The 13952-nt window shown below is 37.9% G+C and overlaps 1 protein-coding gene across 1 annotated transcript; it reads left to right on the top strand.

The window, feature by feature from the left end:
• The first annotated feature begins 1356 nt into the window (after positions 1-1356).
• crk (v-crk avian sarcoma virus CT10 oncogene homolog) lies at positions 1357-11995 on the top strand. The gene is made up of 3 exons (XM_042486738.1): positions 1357-1605; positions 2341-2927; positions 7726-11995. The coding sequence occupies exons 1-3, from the start codon at positions 1386-1388 to the stop codon at positions 7861-7863; spliced, it is 945 nt and encodes a 314-aa protein (XP_042342672.1). The 5' UTR covers positions 1357-1385; the 3' UTR covers positions 7864-11995.
• The last annotated feature ends 1957 nt before the right edge of the window (positions 11996-13952 follow it).

Raw genomic sequence — 13952 nt, forward strand, 5'->3', positions numbered from 1 at the left:
AACCCACTAATATGAAGGACAGGGCCGTCAAGTTAAAGAGAATTATTATGAGCAGGAAGAGCAGTTTACTGACTTTATTTACAAAATAAGAGCCTGCAAATGTGTCACTGGAAAAATAGAAAACATGCACTTGAGTATTTAATGGTATGTGACACAAATAAGAGATTCAACAAATTTAATTTCATTTTTATGAATAGTATAGTATTTCCATATTTACTGAGCAACAGTTTAGTTGAAAAGGAATAAAATGCCCGTCCCATAGGCTATAGACACCTGTCCCAAATATAAGCCTGCTGAGTTCAGTTATTTAAGCAAGTAATAGCCTGGGCAATTAATTGAAATTTTAGAGTAACATTTTAAAATAGTATATATCATATATTATGTATCATTTTTTAATATTTTTAATGCTTTTTAAAAGAAAACTAAAAATGTATCCCTTCACTTTAGCCTTTTACTATCTCTGACTCAACTGTTTTGCATTTTGCTCCACACTTTGCATTGCTGCACCTTTTTAAAATGTTGTATTTTCCTTAATTCTATGTAGTTTATACACTATTTTTTAGCTTTATTTTTATCAATATTATGCCAATCAGTCAATCAATCTTCTATGCATTCTAATCCTTTTTTTATCTTACTTTTACTAGTATTATCAAGTGGGTTTTATCCATATAAAGATACATTTAGTGTATTCTATTCTGATCTTTTTATTTTTTACTTATTAATATGTATTTTATGTCTTCTATGTCTTTTCATGTGAAGCATGTAACTTCTTTGTTGTAAAGCACGTTGGGCTGCATTTCTTGTTTGAAAGGTGCTATACAAATAAAACTAATAAAAAAATACAATTATTATTATTATTATTATTATTGTTGTTGTTGTTGTTGTTATTGTTATCATTATTGTTGTTGTTGTTGTTGTTGTTATTGTGCCACTCGTAACGGAAGTCTAATGTTACTGTCTCACATGCTGGCTAACTTTACGCATATGTGCGTCTGCTGCACATAATTATTACATCACATCGGTGAGTGGGGTCTTTTTTTGTTTTCCCGTATCCGCCATTTCATTTCAGGTTTTTGAGTCCGCCATTTCAGTTTTTGAAGTTAGTTGTCATCGGTCGCTGGATTGTAGCTGGATTTCTGTCGCTAAAGCGCATTGTATTGCATTAGAGCTTCATTCCGCTCAAAAATTGACTAGGAGCGCTTTTTATTTGGTGGTTGCGCTTCTAAATCGGCGAATTGATGTCCAAACGGCCAGCTGCGGATGTCGCCTGTTTACTAAACGTGCTCTAGGCGCTAAAGTTTTTGTATGAGTTGAAGGCTTTGCTTGCGGATAACGGGAGGGAGAGACGGAAGGCCCGGTGAAGCCTCGGCTTTGGAGTGGTTATCATGGCCGGAAATTTTGACGCGGAGGACCGTGGCAGCTGGTACTGGGGTCGGTTGACCAGGCAGGAGGCTGTGTCTCTTTTGCAGGGGCAGAGGCACGGCGTGTTTCTGGTCCGGGACTCCATCACCAGCCCCGGAGACTACGTGCTCTCGGTATCAGAGAACTCCAAAGTCTCGCATTACATAATTAACAGCATCTGCAACAACCGACAATCCGGTCCAGGTAAGATAACAGAGCGGTTTTGGAGGGGGGGTCGGTATTATGGAGGTGCTGATGTGACCATTCTTGCATGACTTGCACCAAAGGAGATGCGCAATAGTGTATTTTACATTCTCTTGTAAGGAGAATACAGCAGGCCAGACACAGTGAAGCATGTGCCAATTTCATGTTGTTGAGATGCAAACATACCTCTGGTTTTGGCTCTACATCTTGCACGAGTGCTCAGGCAGACAGATATTACACAACACAGTGTTTCAGTAAAGCCAATATAGATTTGTGCACGTTTCTGTCACTAAAATAATCCATGGTGGGTGGTGTTAGTTTTCAAATGGCACTGAGGTCTGGCCTGATGCACCTTTTTGAATTGAATCCAATTCGTCAGACGTCCCTGAGAGAGTTGTAAATATACACAAAGTGTGTCATATTGCCAGGTTTTAATAGGCTTTAACCACTCTTCTCCTGCTGGGTTTTTCCAGTATCGATATTACGGGATAATTTTTGTTCCTCATGCTTTCTTAAAAACACACATTGGAAGGAACGAAACTAATATGACAGAGGAAAGACATGCGAAATAAGGAAACAAAATTCCTTCCTGGTCATTCTGGAAAGCACCACCGTCATGCTTGGTTACAAAAATAGATCTGACAGACTTCAACATGCAAGAGCAGGTAGTATGTTGGATACGAGATTAACCCTTAGTTTTCTGATTCCTCTTCCGTCCTGTCTCATTTTCACCAGGTTTGGCCCATCCGAGGTTCCGAATCGGTGACCAGGAGTTCGAAGCTCTCCCCGCTTTGCTAGAATTCTATAAAATTCACTACTTGGACACCACCACCTTAATAGAGCCCATCAACAAGTCCAAACACACTTCCTTCATCAGCGTTGGACCTGGGGGGCCCCCGCCGCGCCTGGAAGACGAGTATGTCCGAGCACTTTTTGATTTCCCTGGCAATGACGAGGAGGATCTCCCATTTAGGAAGGGCGATATTCTCCGAGTTCTGGAGAAGCCAGAGGAGCAGTGGTGGAACGCCCAGAACTCTGAAGGCCGGGCGGGGATGATCCCAGTGCCATATGTGGAGAAGTACCGGCCGGCGTCTCCAAATTCGGCGGCGGGCCCCGGTGTACCTGGTGGACCGCCAGGAGGAATGGGGATGCTAGGGAACTCTGACGGCTCTGCAGCCCCGTCTGGCCCTCCGCTGCTGGGAGATCCCAGTCAGTACGCCCAGCCCACACCCCTCCCGAATCTCCAGAACGGACCTGTGTATGCCAGGGCCATACAGAAGAGGGTGCCCAATGCCTACGACAAGACCGCTCTGGCATTAGAGGTAAATATGGACCTGTTTGTGCTTTTTTCTTGACTCCGTGCATCCTTTTAGCGTGTGCTGGAGGAAACTATACAACCAGCCCGTTAACTTTATCAGACTGAGTTCACATTTTTTCACTTTCATTGTGCTTTTGATTATTTCATGCTTTGCATTTGTTAAGCAGCGTGAGAGAAATCAAGGTCAGAAATTGCTCATCCAGATTTCTATAAAATCTGGTTATTTAATCTCTTCAGTAGAGATCAGTCCAGTGACATGACAGACTGATATACCCAAAATCTTTATTAATGCACTAGCTTTGTCTTTTTTGTCCAGAAAGATGAACCCCTCAGATTTAACCCTAATAGGGTACCCCGATATGAAAACTGCAATAAGCTGTGCTCCGTGCTCGTGGTGGTGAGGCTGTTAAACTGTCCGGAAGCGAGAGCGGGGGCTCCCACGGAGCAGGTCGTTGGGGGAAGGAAATAGTTTGTGTTTGGGAACAGGACCATTTCCTCTGGTCTCTGTGAAGCCAGGAGTCAAACTGAGCCAGAGTGGGACTAGGCGGCAGGCTGGTCGGAGTATGCTCTTGTCTCTTCTGGCCCGCTGGACTGTAAAATAATACAGCGTTGTCCTTGGATTCCTCAAATCTGCACCCCTCTTTTGTCTTTTGTGTGATTTGGTTTTCTTTAGCTCTTTTGCAGCTAGAAACACTTTAGCTTGTTTAAAGTTTGCTTAGTTACACATGACAGGTGGAGCCTTTGTATGAGCTGGTTTCTGGCACTCCCACCTGTGGTAGACTTGTCTGGCTTTGACCTGTGCGAGGCTGCTTGTTTTCGCCACTCTAGTTGGCCCAAAGTGACTCAGCAAGGCGCCACTGGACAGTTAATAATTAGCTTGCATTTCCTTGTCTCGCTGTCTTCAGAAAACCCTCTGATTGCAAAAAGCACTCCATCCATCTTTAGTAAATTAACATAAAATCATGTATTATTGGCCTGTTTCCGGTTGTTGTAACCTATATATTAATGCAGTTTTCTAGATTCTGACACACAAAACGTTTCTGCATCAGAGAGGTTTAATAATGGTTTCATGCTATAATGAATTTGGATTTAAACTCTAATTTCTGTCTTTATGAAGAGTCCAGTCCATGCATTTATTTGATAAAAGACATTGGACATAATAACACGTGTGCAATTTTAATCAGTCCGCTTTAGTAGTCCACTAGCAAAGGAGAGATGCAAGTTTTTAGTGATGAATCTGCAGATTATTTTAATGACTTATTCATATTCTAAGGGAACAAGCATAGTGAAGGGCACGCACATCCGAAAAACTGATTAAAATTCTTTAAAAAATGATTTCATACACTTTACTTAAGCCTAAGGTGATGTCTTTAAACCACATTTTTTTATTCAACCAACAGCCCAAAATCCAAATATTTTAAATTTACAATGATAATACAGTGTTTCCCATGGAAAATGTTAAATTTTTTTGTGGGTAGGTGAACGCAGAGCAGGCGGAGCTCATCGTGAGTTCTATTTTTCCTCCGCAGCGGTTTGAGCCGCCGGGTGAAAGCAAACTCTTAAACACAGCAGAATGAATGGTTAAGCTTTGCTTTCACTGCACCTGGAGTTCTGCTGCTCCGTCTGTGCCCACAGTACACTCTGCACTCTGATAGTGTTGTGCAATTAATAACCAAACAGTATATATAATTTCCAGTAGAGCTCCTTATAAACAATCCAGATCCCAAAATAGAAAATCGATTTGTGGAGGCAGATGTTTTAATCGTGGTAGGCACCCACAAATGAATGACAGTGTGAGACAGCCTGTAATAAACAGATAAAGGCAGTAAAACCTCACATTTAAGAAGCTGGAACAAGATTATTTTTGGCATTTTTGCTTTGAAATTAACCTAAAGGACTTGTCGGTTACTAGAACAGTTGTCCATCAATTTAATATTGATCACTCATGGTTTCATCATTTCAGCTCTAACATACAGACGGAGGCTTATCTTCTTAAGTTTTTCAATAAATTGCATAATGATGTGTTGCTTCAATTGTGAGATAATTGAGGCCGTAACTTGTTTTGGTGTCGTATTAAATTGCATCACACTGGTGTTGATGGTTATTTGTCTACCCCCAATATACTGCATACAGGGAGCCAAATGACACCAAAACATTACAGCATGCGTTGATCCAGTACATCAACAAATGGTTGTGACCAGTATGTGTCGAATAGCTGTGGCTTTATGATAAAGTGTCCGTGCTGTTCACCGTGCAGACACATCACCACCTCTATTTAAACCGTCCTGATGCTCTGGGATGTCCTGAGTCCATCTGAGGACTGACACAGGGAGCAATCAAAGCGTCTTTTGAATGCATTGGTACCTGCTGTAAAGCCTTATCCATTACTAATCCATTACTAATGAGCCACAAAACACACAAACAAGCCGCAGCCAGCAGTTTAAATTAATGATATCCACCAGCTACAGCAAGGCACTCTGAGGCGATGGCGTCGTGTTTTTCCTGTTTCAGGCAGAGATGTCAAATATTCCCTCGTTTTCAGATTCTCAAATGTGAAGAGTTATTGCTCTTTGTCTTATGTTTTAGCAAATTATATATATTTGCGTTTTGGATTGCTAGACGGGCATCAAAATTAAAGACACTCAAGTCTTGCACAACTCTTCTCCAGTGCAGCGCGCCCTACGTGTCTGAATCCTCCCGCTGAAGGAGGCGAGACAGCCTGAGGTTGTTTCCGGTTTCCTTATTTTCAGCCCATTGATCACTTCTGTCACTGATGGAATACCAAACCTCAAAGGTATACAAAATAACATTGTAATCATCTTTTTATAATAAAATATTTAGTCCTGGCGGATGCAGGAACGCAGAGTAATAAAATGTTAAATAGTTATGGATATCCACATCCTGTTTCCAAGTTTATCTTTGTTTGATTCTAACATGTTTGTCCTGTAACAAATTGTTCTTTAAAAAAAAACATCCTGTTCTTTGATTAGAAACATGATGTCATGGTGGGACCAGAAACTACTGGAAAATGTCACTCTTGCATTTTTCAATGCTACCTGACATTTTACAGAAAAAAATGAGTAATTGAAAAAAAAAAGATTGTTTGTTGCATGCACAACAATGCATGCAGGGCCAGTTAGTTTTTAACAGCTGCTGCCTTAGATGGAAAAAATACATCACCTTAGAGCAACGTTTTTTGAAGTTAAGGTTCATAATTCTTGCTGTTTGGATTGCAGAACTTTGAAGCTCAATATCTCAAAGCTGCTCAGAGTGCAGATACAACCTGATTTTTCTAAGGTAGCAAATTCTTCAAAATTAAAGCTCTTGCATCATCAGCAAAAGAAAAAATGCCCGTTTGAGTCATGCTGCCAGTTACACATTTAACACACGGAAGATTGTCTTAACTGGAAACAGGTCATCAAACTGATAGTATGCGCCCTGCTGGAGTGTCGTAAGCCCTGACCGTTCAGTCGTCACTCACGTCGACATGAACTTTGGATCTGTCTGTTAGTCCGTGTTTGCTCAAGTTCAGCGAACAGCCGCTCCTCTCCGCGTGCAGGTCAACTGTCGACACACGTTAACACCTGACATCCGGGCTGTAACTAACATTTAAAAGGGGGAGGGTATTTTTCATTTAGTTTTAATTAATTTGTCATTTAGCCTACAGGGTGCTAGTGGAAAATGCCCAGTGCAAATGACCAGAATCCAAATTCCCGTTTACATGTTACTCATGTCTTGTTACTAACAATCCTAAACCAAAACATATTCAGTTTGCAGTGATAAAAAACAAAGAAAAGCAGCAAATCTTCATATGTAAGGAAATGGAGCTGGTGGATATTTTGCATTTTTGTTTTATGTATGACTGAAACAATAAGTAAATGATCAAGAATGTAAATTTTATGTTGATCCAATAATTGTTTGGCAACACTGAGTTTGAAAGGATAGAAGATTTTCTGTGTTTTTGTTAGGGGTCGGCCGATATTGTTTTTTCTGGGTCGAAACTATTAGTACTTAATGAGACTGATAACTCATATTTGAAACCGATATGCATTTACAAAAAAAATTAAAATCTTTCTGTCAATATTCAGAATTTGGAATATAATAAACTTCAACACAAAACTTGTTTAAATGCCTTTAGCAAAAGTTAAAACAAAATAAAAGAAGTATAATACTGCAGAATTACATTTAATTATGAAACAATTATAAAAATTGAACTTTGGAAAATTGGTAATGTTAGTTATTAATTAATTAATACAAGAAAATTATTATAGAGGTTGACCAATATTGTTTTTTCTGGGCTGATATCAACACTGATTATTAGTACTTAATGAGACCGATAACCGATATTTGGAACCAATATGCATTTACTATAAAAATGAAAATATTTCTGTTGAAATTTAGAATTTGGAGTATAACAAACTCCAACACAAAACTTTCTTTAAACACCTTTAGCAAATGTTTAAAACTGAAACATTCAACATCACATACAGCAAGTTCCCAGCAACGTTTTTTTATCAAGTTAGTTGAAAATTTAAATAAAAAACTAAATATATTTTAAAAAAAGCTTCTTGAGGATTTACAGAGTAAAAATTCCTCCCATGCTACTTTCTTTGCATTTTTTAATAAATTAATTTAATCAGCAATCATTGAAATAAAATGCAGATACAGATAACAAAATGCCAAATATCGGCCGATCATCTGTCGACCCCTAGTTTTTATTAATTTTAAAGATGACCATAAATCTTGTCATTTCTTGCTGATTAACTCTTTCACACCTTGTCTCTCTCTCCTTCCTTTCCCAGGTGGGCGATATGGTGAAGGTGACCAAAATAAACGTGAACGGCCAGTGGGAGGGCGAATGTAAAGGCAAACGTGGTCACTTTCCCTTCACGCACGTCAAACTGCTGGACCAGCACAACGCCGAGGATGAGCTCAGCTGAGAGCGGACAGCCGTGCCGCAACCTGGACACTAGTACTAGACCCTTCCTCACCCCCCTCCCTGTCCTTCCTACTCCACACGCTCACCTGCTCCCCCTCCCTCACGTCTGCTCCAGCTTTTACCTGCACCAAGTACAGTTTCAGAGAATCACTGAGAACAAAACAAACAGGCCCTCGTCGGACCCTCGTACCGCACACACCCTCCGTTTCTACCCCTCTGAATAATCACACCTGCCCGTCTGCACCTGCTCTGACTCACTAACCTAAGAATGGGTCATATACTCTCCAGTGGATCTGTAAACTGAATCTCCCGTTCCACGGATGTGGCAACACCCTTTAGATCCTCCTCTCGTCGTGTCCGTGTCTCGGACACACTATCAGCTCTCACTCCTCAGGAGACGCCTCGCCGCAGAGTTCAGCCACTTCCTCTTCCTGTGTCGGAGCCAGTAGATAAACTGCTCAGAGCTGTGTCATTTCTCACCCTCGTCCGTCGCCATGGTTGCAGCGCTGTAGGATCACTCATGCTGCATTCATCTCAGATGGGAATACAATAACAAGTTAAAGAGGAACAGCACCGTTATCATGTGTTTTCGCTCGTTTAGAGCTGTTTCGGTGGCATTATAGAATTTTTTTTACAAATTTTGTTAAAAGCAATAGTTAGGCATTTTTCGGAACGTGCTTGTTCATTTTCTTGCCAAGAGTTAAATGAGAGGATAAATGCGACTCTGGGTCTCTATGGTAAATATGAAGCTATTACCAGCAGTTGATTAGCATAGCTTAGCATAAAGACTGGAAGCAGGGGGAAACTGCTAGCTTACCTCTGGGCTAACATTGGCCTGGGTGATATTAGACTAATCAAATATCACGATATTTTTGAATACCGATATTGTGACGATATTGTATGGTTAAATGTTGGTGCTCTCACAAAATACTTAAATGATGACATTAATAATGACCAATTGGGTTAAGATATTAAAATAGAAAAGTCTGGTAAATTAAGAGAATTATGTACAATATTGCGATAGCCAAAATTTAAGACAATATCTACTTTTTCATTACAATATTGATCTAATATTGATATATTGCCCAACCCAAGGCAAACATAACAAAATCCACATACCAGCACCTCTAAACGTCACAAATTAAAATGTTGTTTTTTGTTTAATTTGTAGAAAAGCCAGATGGAAATGATGTGTTTGACTATTTCTTGGGTGGAACCAGTTGCCAGGAAACCAGCATCCAATAATCCAGGTCATAATCTTTATTTTAATGTTTGCTGTAACTCTGTTAGGGATTACAGCAAACTTTCATGTTTTTTTTTTCTTTTAACCATTTGTATCATTCTGTGTCCCCTCTTTAAAGTGGGAGGTTTTTTCCTCAGCAGCAGTTTGTGACTCTGAGGGTTGATAATTGATGTGTCAGTCAGCTCAGAGCTGATCTGATCAGCACGATGAAGTAGAGGAGCTGCTCCTGCAAGTGAATACAAACTTGTAGACCTGGCAAAATGAACAGTTAAGTTTCACCTGATGTTCTGCTGCTCCGTCTGTGCCCAGAGTACGCTCTGCACTCCCAGAGTGATGCAACGCGTAACAGAAAGTTAATATATATTTTAGCACCGGTCCAAATGAGTGTTCCAGGTCACAAAAATATCAAATCTGTTTGAGCAGCACAATTATTAGTATCTATTAATAGGAGATATTTCCTCCTATTATGTTTACTACATAAACATGAAAATCGCATTCATCTTCTCGTCTGACCAGGCAAGAAAGTGAACAAGCTTATTTTACCAACTATTTTTTTAATCTGCTCGTTTCACACTTACAGTGCATGCATGTAGTGAGAGATGAATTTGAGCACAAAGTTGCAAAATCAGCCACGCAGATGATACAACCATTGGCTCAAAAATGCCATGGCAGCATTTTTCTTTCCACATTTGTTCAAATAGGAATGTCCTTGATGTTATGTCTTCATTAAAGAAATAAAAAGCTTAGCAGTCCTGATCAATATTGAATTCTACAATGTTAAAGGGATTTGAAGGAGTTTACAACACCTAACATTTACATTCACAACATGAGACTGAACCATAATCTCTGGTATTATGTTGAGGTTATGTAAAGGTTTTGTCATTTAAAAGTTTGCATCCACAATTGTTCGTATTGGACATGAATGCAGCATTATTTTTGGGCAACCCAAAGGCAAAGAGCGACGAGAGCAGCAAGGCTCGAATCCAGCTGCAGCGACTTAACACCGGGAGAGGAATAACAAAGAAATAAAAGAGGTGTACAGTTCTCAAGGAGCAGACCAAGGACCAGTCCAGCACCCATACCGAACGGAGAAAAACAAAACTGAGACCAGCAGCCAGGATCTCACGTAGTTCTCGCCGTAGAACAGGCCCCCAGCTGTGAACCCTGAGAAACTTCCAGACTATTGTTGAGGTGGAGATAAAGGCAACACTACATTCAACCTCTCCGCACCTTCCACCTTGGCTCACCTCAGCCCCATCCACCCATCACCTACGACCAAGTACCACCAAGTAGTCTTTTGTAAGAAGAAAAAAAGAACATATTGTTATGAAATGATGTACTATGTGATTATCATTACATGCTAAAATATTTTTTGTTATCTTTGTAGTTTTTCTTCATAGCGGATTTTGTGCGGAAGGAAACGATTTCGGTGTACACTTTTTACCGCTGCATGTTGGGAGGGAGCGATGGGTCGCTGGTTGCAAAATGGATAAACTGACTCGAAGAGGGGCCACATATTGGGCCCCCAGCCCTCACGAGGCCACATGTGTTAATTCTGCATCTGATGTACATGAATGAAGTCGAACGGGGTGAATGTAGGCTGTCCACCATGTTAGTTAGTACTGTCTTCTCATTATTAGTGCTCCGCATTCAGCTGAATATACCTTAGAAAAACAGACCGCTGTGTGTTCAAATGTGTCCGAGAAAAGAGGTGGTGGTATTATTTGGTACCTGCCCTTTGTTTTTTTGTTTTTTTTTTAAATAATATTGTCGCCACCTTGCTCCATTTTGTTCCTTTTAATCCTCTCGTTTGTCAGCCTGTGTTTTCTTTGTGCCTCCTCGCGTAATCCTCGACCAGTGTTTTATTTAAAGCCTCTTCCATTTATGATGCACAAGTCAACATGGATTTTTTAAAAGTTTTTCCTCTAACTTCTTCCAAATTTTAAGAGATCTGCAAATTACATCATAGTCCAAATTGCCTTTCCCCCCTCAAGAGCTTGTTTTCTGTTGATATTGAATCAGTCTATTTGTTGACACCTGACAATCAGCACCCTCATGTTTCATAAAGCGGACTGGTTTGGTTTTTTAAGCCGGCTCTGTGTGGCGTTGAGTTGAGTTGGGCCACTTTGAATTTGAGCTGTGAGAACTCGCCGTCTCTTCCGAGCGAGGGGATCGTCTCAGATGTCATGGCACGGTAATTCTGGCCAGCGCACCATGTCACCTGTAGGTGGCACTGTAACAGCATGCAAAGACTGGGTCCTTTTGGGAAGCATATTCTGCCAGTAATGGAGATGAAATTTGATTTTTTACAGAATATGCACTTAATGCTTTTATGCTGAGTTTGCATGTCATGCCCTCCGTAGAGGGCTTTTAATCATCCTAAAATGCTCCCACACATGATCTTAAAGCCCTGTCTTGCTTTCATTTTTCATTTTCAAGCTGGCCATCTTCCAAAACGATGTAATAATAATATTAATTTAAGAATATTTGTTCGGCTTCTTGGGAAAAAAAATCTGCCCAAGGAAAGGTACATTTGTGTACTGCCACCTTTGGACACGGTCTATTTTTGTTTGTGCAGTTATGATCAAATCAAGCTTCTTTGTCACTCACTCTGCACGTGGCAGGTGCTAAGCTACATAAATCATTATCTTATAAATTTCCAATGAAACCACCAAGAAGTATTTTTTTAGTAGCCCTGCATGAAGTCATTCATTTCTTTTCATCAAAAGGAAGGGGTGGCAAAATGCCAGTGGAAGTTGTGTTAATATCAAAATGTGCCATTTTATTATAACACTATATTCTTTCAAGACAATTGAAATTACCTTTTTATTTTCTGTAGCATGTAATGTGTTAATATACTAGTAAATAAAGTCAAACCCATGACAAATTATTTGTTTCATGTATTGACCTTTTTTTTTTTTTTCAAAAAATGTTTTTGATAACAGTGAACAGATGTTTTAATGCTTGCTGTTTTAAATGTACGATTCATGACCAAAAAAACCTTTTTTAATTCATGCCACATATGGCAGTTGCCTAGCTACAGAAATAATTGCCATTCATATAACTGCGGGGTATTTTTAGCAGCACTGTCAGAAGCTGGGTAACTGTAGTGTCCATGTACAGTAGGAATGTATACAAACAGGCAACTGTATGTGCAAACAGAGACTCCCTTATACATAGTACATCTAGTGCAGCCAGTACCAAAACTGCCATGAAATAGACTTATCCAGTTTATTGTAAACATCTGTGAAATGTTATCTAATAACATTTTTCTAACAGCATTGTTTCATATATTGCAATTACTATTTATCTGGGAATTAAAATTAATAAAAATTACAAAGCTTAATTAAGCAGAAACTGCTTAAACTAAATAGATTTTGCCTTTTTAATGCTGCTTTAATGGTAATAGGCAACTTATTGGCAGAAAAAATGATTTTTGTAATTACTATTTTTGAAAAAATCATTTAACCCCCCCCCCCCTTTTTTTTAACTGATGCTAATAGACAACTTTTTGTTATCATGAAAAAAATGCAGTAAATAAAAACGATTAAGGGGAACTCATAAAGTAAATATGAGGTTGTCTTGATATTTTTGAGAAAGTCATTTAATAAAAGGACAGCAACCCAATAATGGAGGTAAATAGGATAACATTAGTTCAGAAATAAGTCTTTCTAGTTAAGTTATTTTATTTTATATTAAATTGAATAATATGTAATTCTATATTATATTAGTGATTAGTAATGTTGCCTCTGCAAGAAACCCTTCTTGCTTCAGTTTTGGCTTATTTGTCAAAGCAATTTGTAAACTCTGTTTTAAAGGTGCTATATAAATAAAATTATTATCATTGTTAATAAGTAAATAACAATATTTAATGATAGTTTTAAAAAGAAAAACTGCTGTGAAGTTCTTGAACCATTATTTTCAATCATTTCAGCTGCACAGTCATCATATTGTCATGTGCTTTGAGGGCGTGGACTACATGACAACATCACAGGTGTTACTCTGTTTTTGGGTTTTTAACATATGACTGCTCATAATTTAAAAACTGAGAAAGTGTCCTTAGTGTTTGTTATTTTAAATAATAATAATAATTGATTTGATTTTCATTTATTAATTTTGAACATGTAAGAAAAAAGAATAGAGAGTAATTATTATACAAAATTTAAACCCACACTAATAATTGATAATAAAAGAATTAATTAAATTTATACATACACCCACATACTAAAAACTAAATATCTATGATTTTGCATTATTATTAGTAATAGAGTGTTTGTTATTCTAAATAATAATATAGTAATAATAATAATAATAATAATATTAACAATAATAGATTTGTTTTTGATTTATTTGTTTCGAAAATGTAAAAAAAAAAATAAAGAAATGATTATACAAAATTTAAACCCATACTAATAATGATAAAATAATTAATTAATTAAATTAATATATACATACGCCCACATACTCCAAATTAAATAGCTACGATTTTGCATTATTATTATTAATAAAGTGTTTGTTATTCTAAATAATAATAATAATAATAACAATAATAACAATAACAATAGATTTGATTTTTATTTATTAATTTTGAACATGTAAAAAAAAAGAATAGAGAAATGATTATACAAAATTTAAACCCACACTAATAATTAATGATAAAATAATTAATTAATTTAATTAATTTAATTAATATATACACATATATATTAATTAAATTAATATATACGTGAGTATGTGGGCGTATGTATACGCCCACATACTCAAAATTAAAAATAGCTACGGTTTTGCATTATTATTGGTAATAAAGTGTTTGTTATTCTAAATAATAATAATAAATAATAATAATA

This window comes from Plectropomus leopardus, chromosome 5 (assembly GCF_008729295.1).
Source record: "Plectropomus leopardus isolate mb chromosome 5, YSFRI_Pleo_2.0, whole genome shotgun sequence".
Taxonomy (NCBI): Eukaryota; Metazoa; Chordata; class Actinopteri; order Perciformes; family Serranidae; genus Plectropomus; species Plectropomus leopardus.

Bases quoted from the DNA above. Each gene is read 5' to 3' on its own strand.
- crk (XM_042486738.1), top strand. From the start codon at position 1,386: ATGGCCGGAAATTTTGACGCGGAGGACCGTGGCAGCTGGTACTGGGGT. The intron at 1,606-2,340 runs GTAAGATAACAG...CATTTTCACCAG, and splicing joins CAACCGACAATCCGGTCCAG to GTTTGGCCCATCCGAGGTTC. The intron at 2,928-7,725 runs GTAAATATGGAC...TTCCTTTCCCAG, and splicing joins AGACCGCTCTGGCATTAGAG to GTGGGCGATATGGTGAAGGT.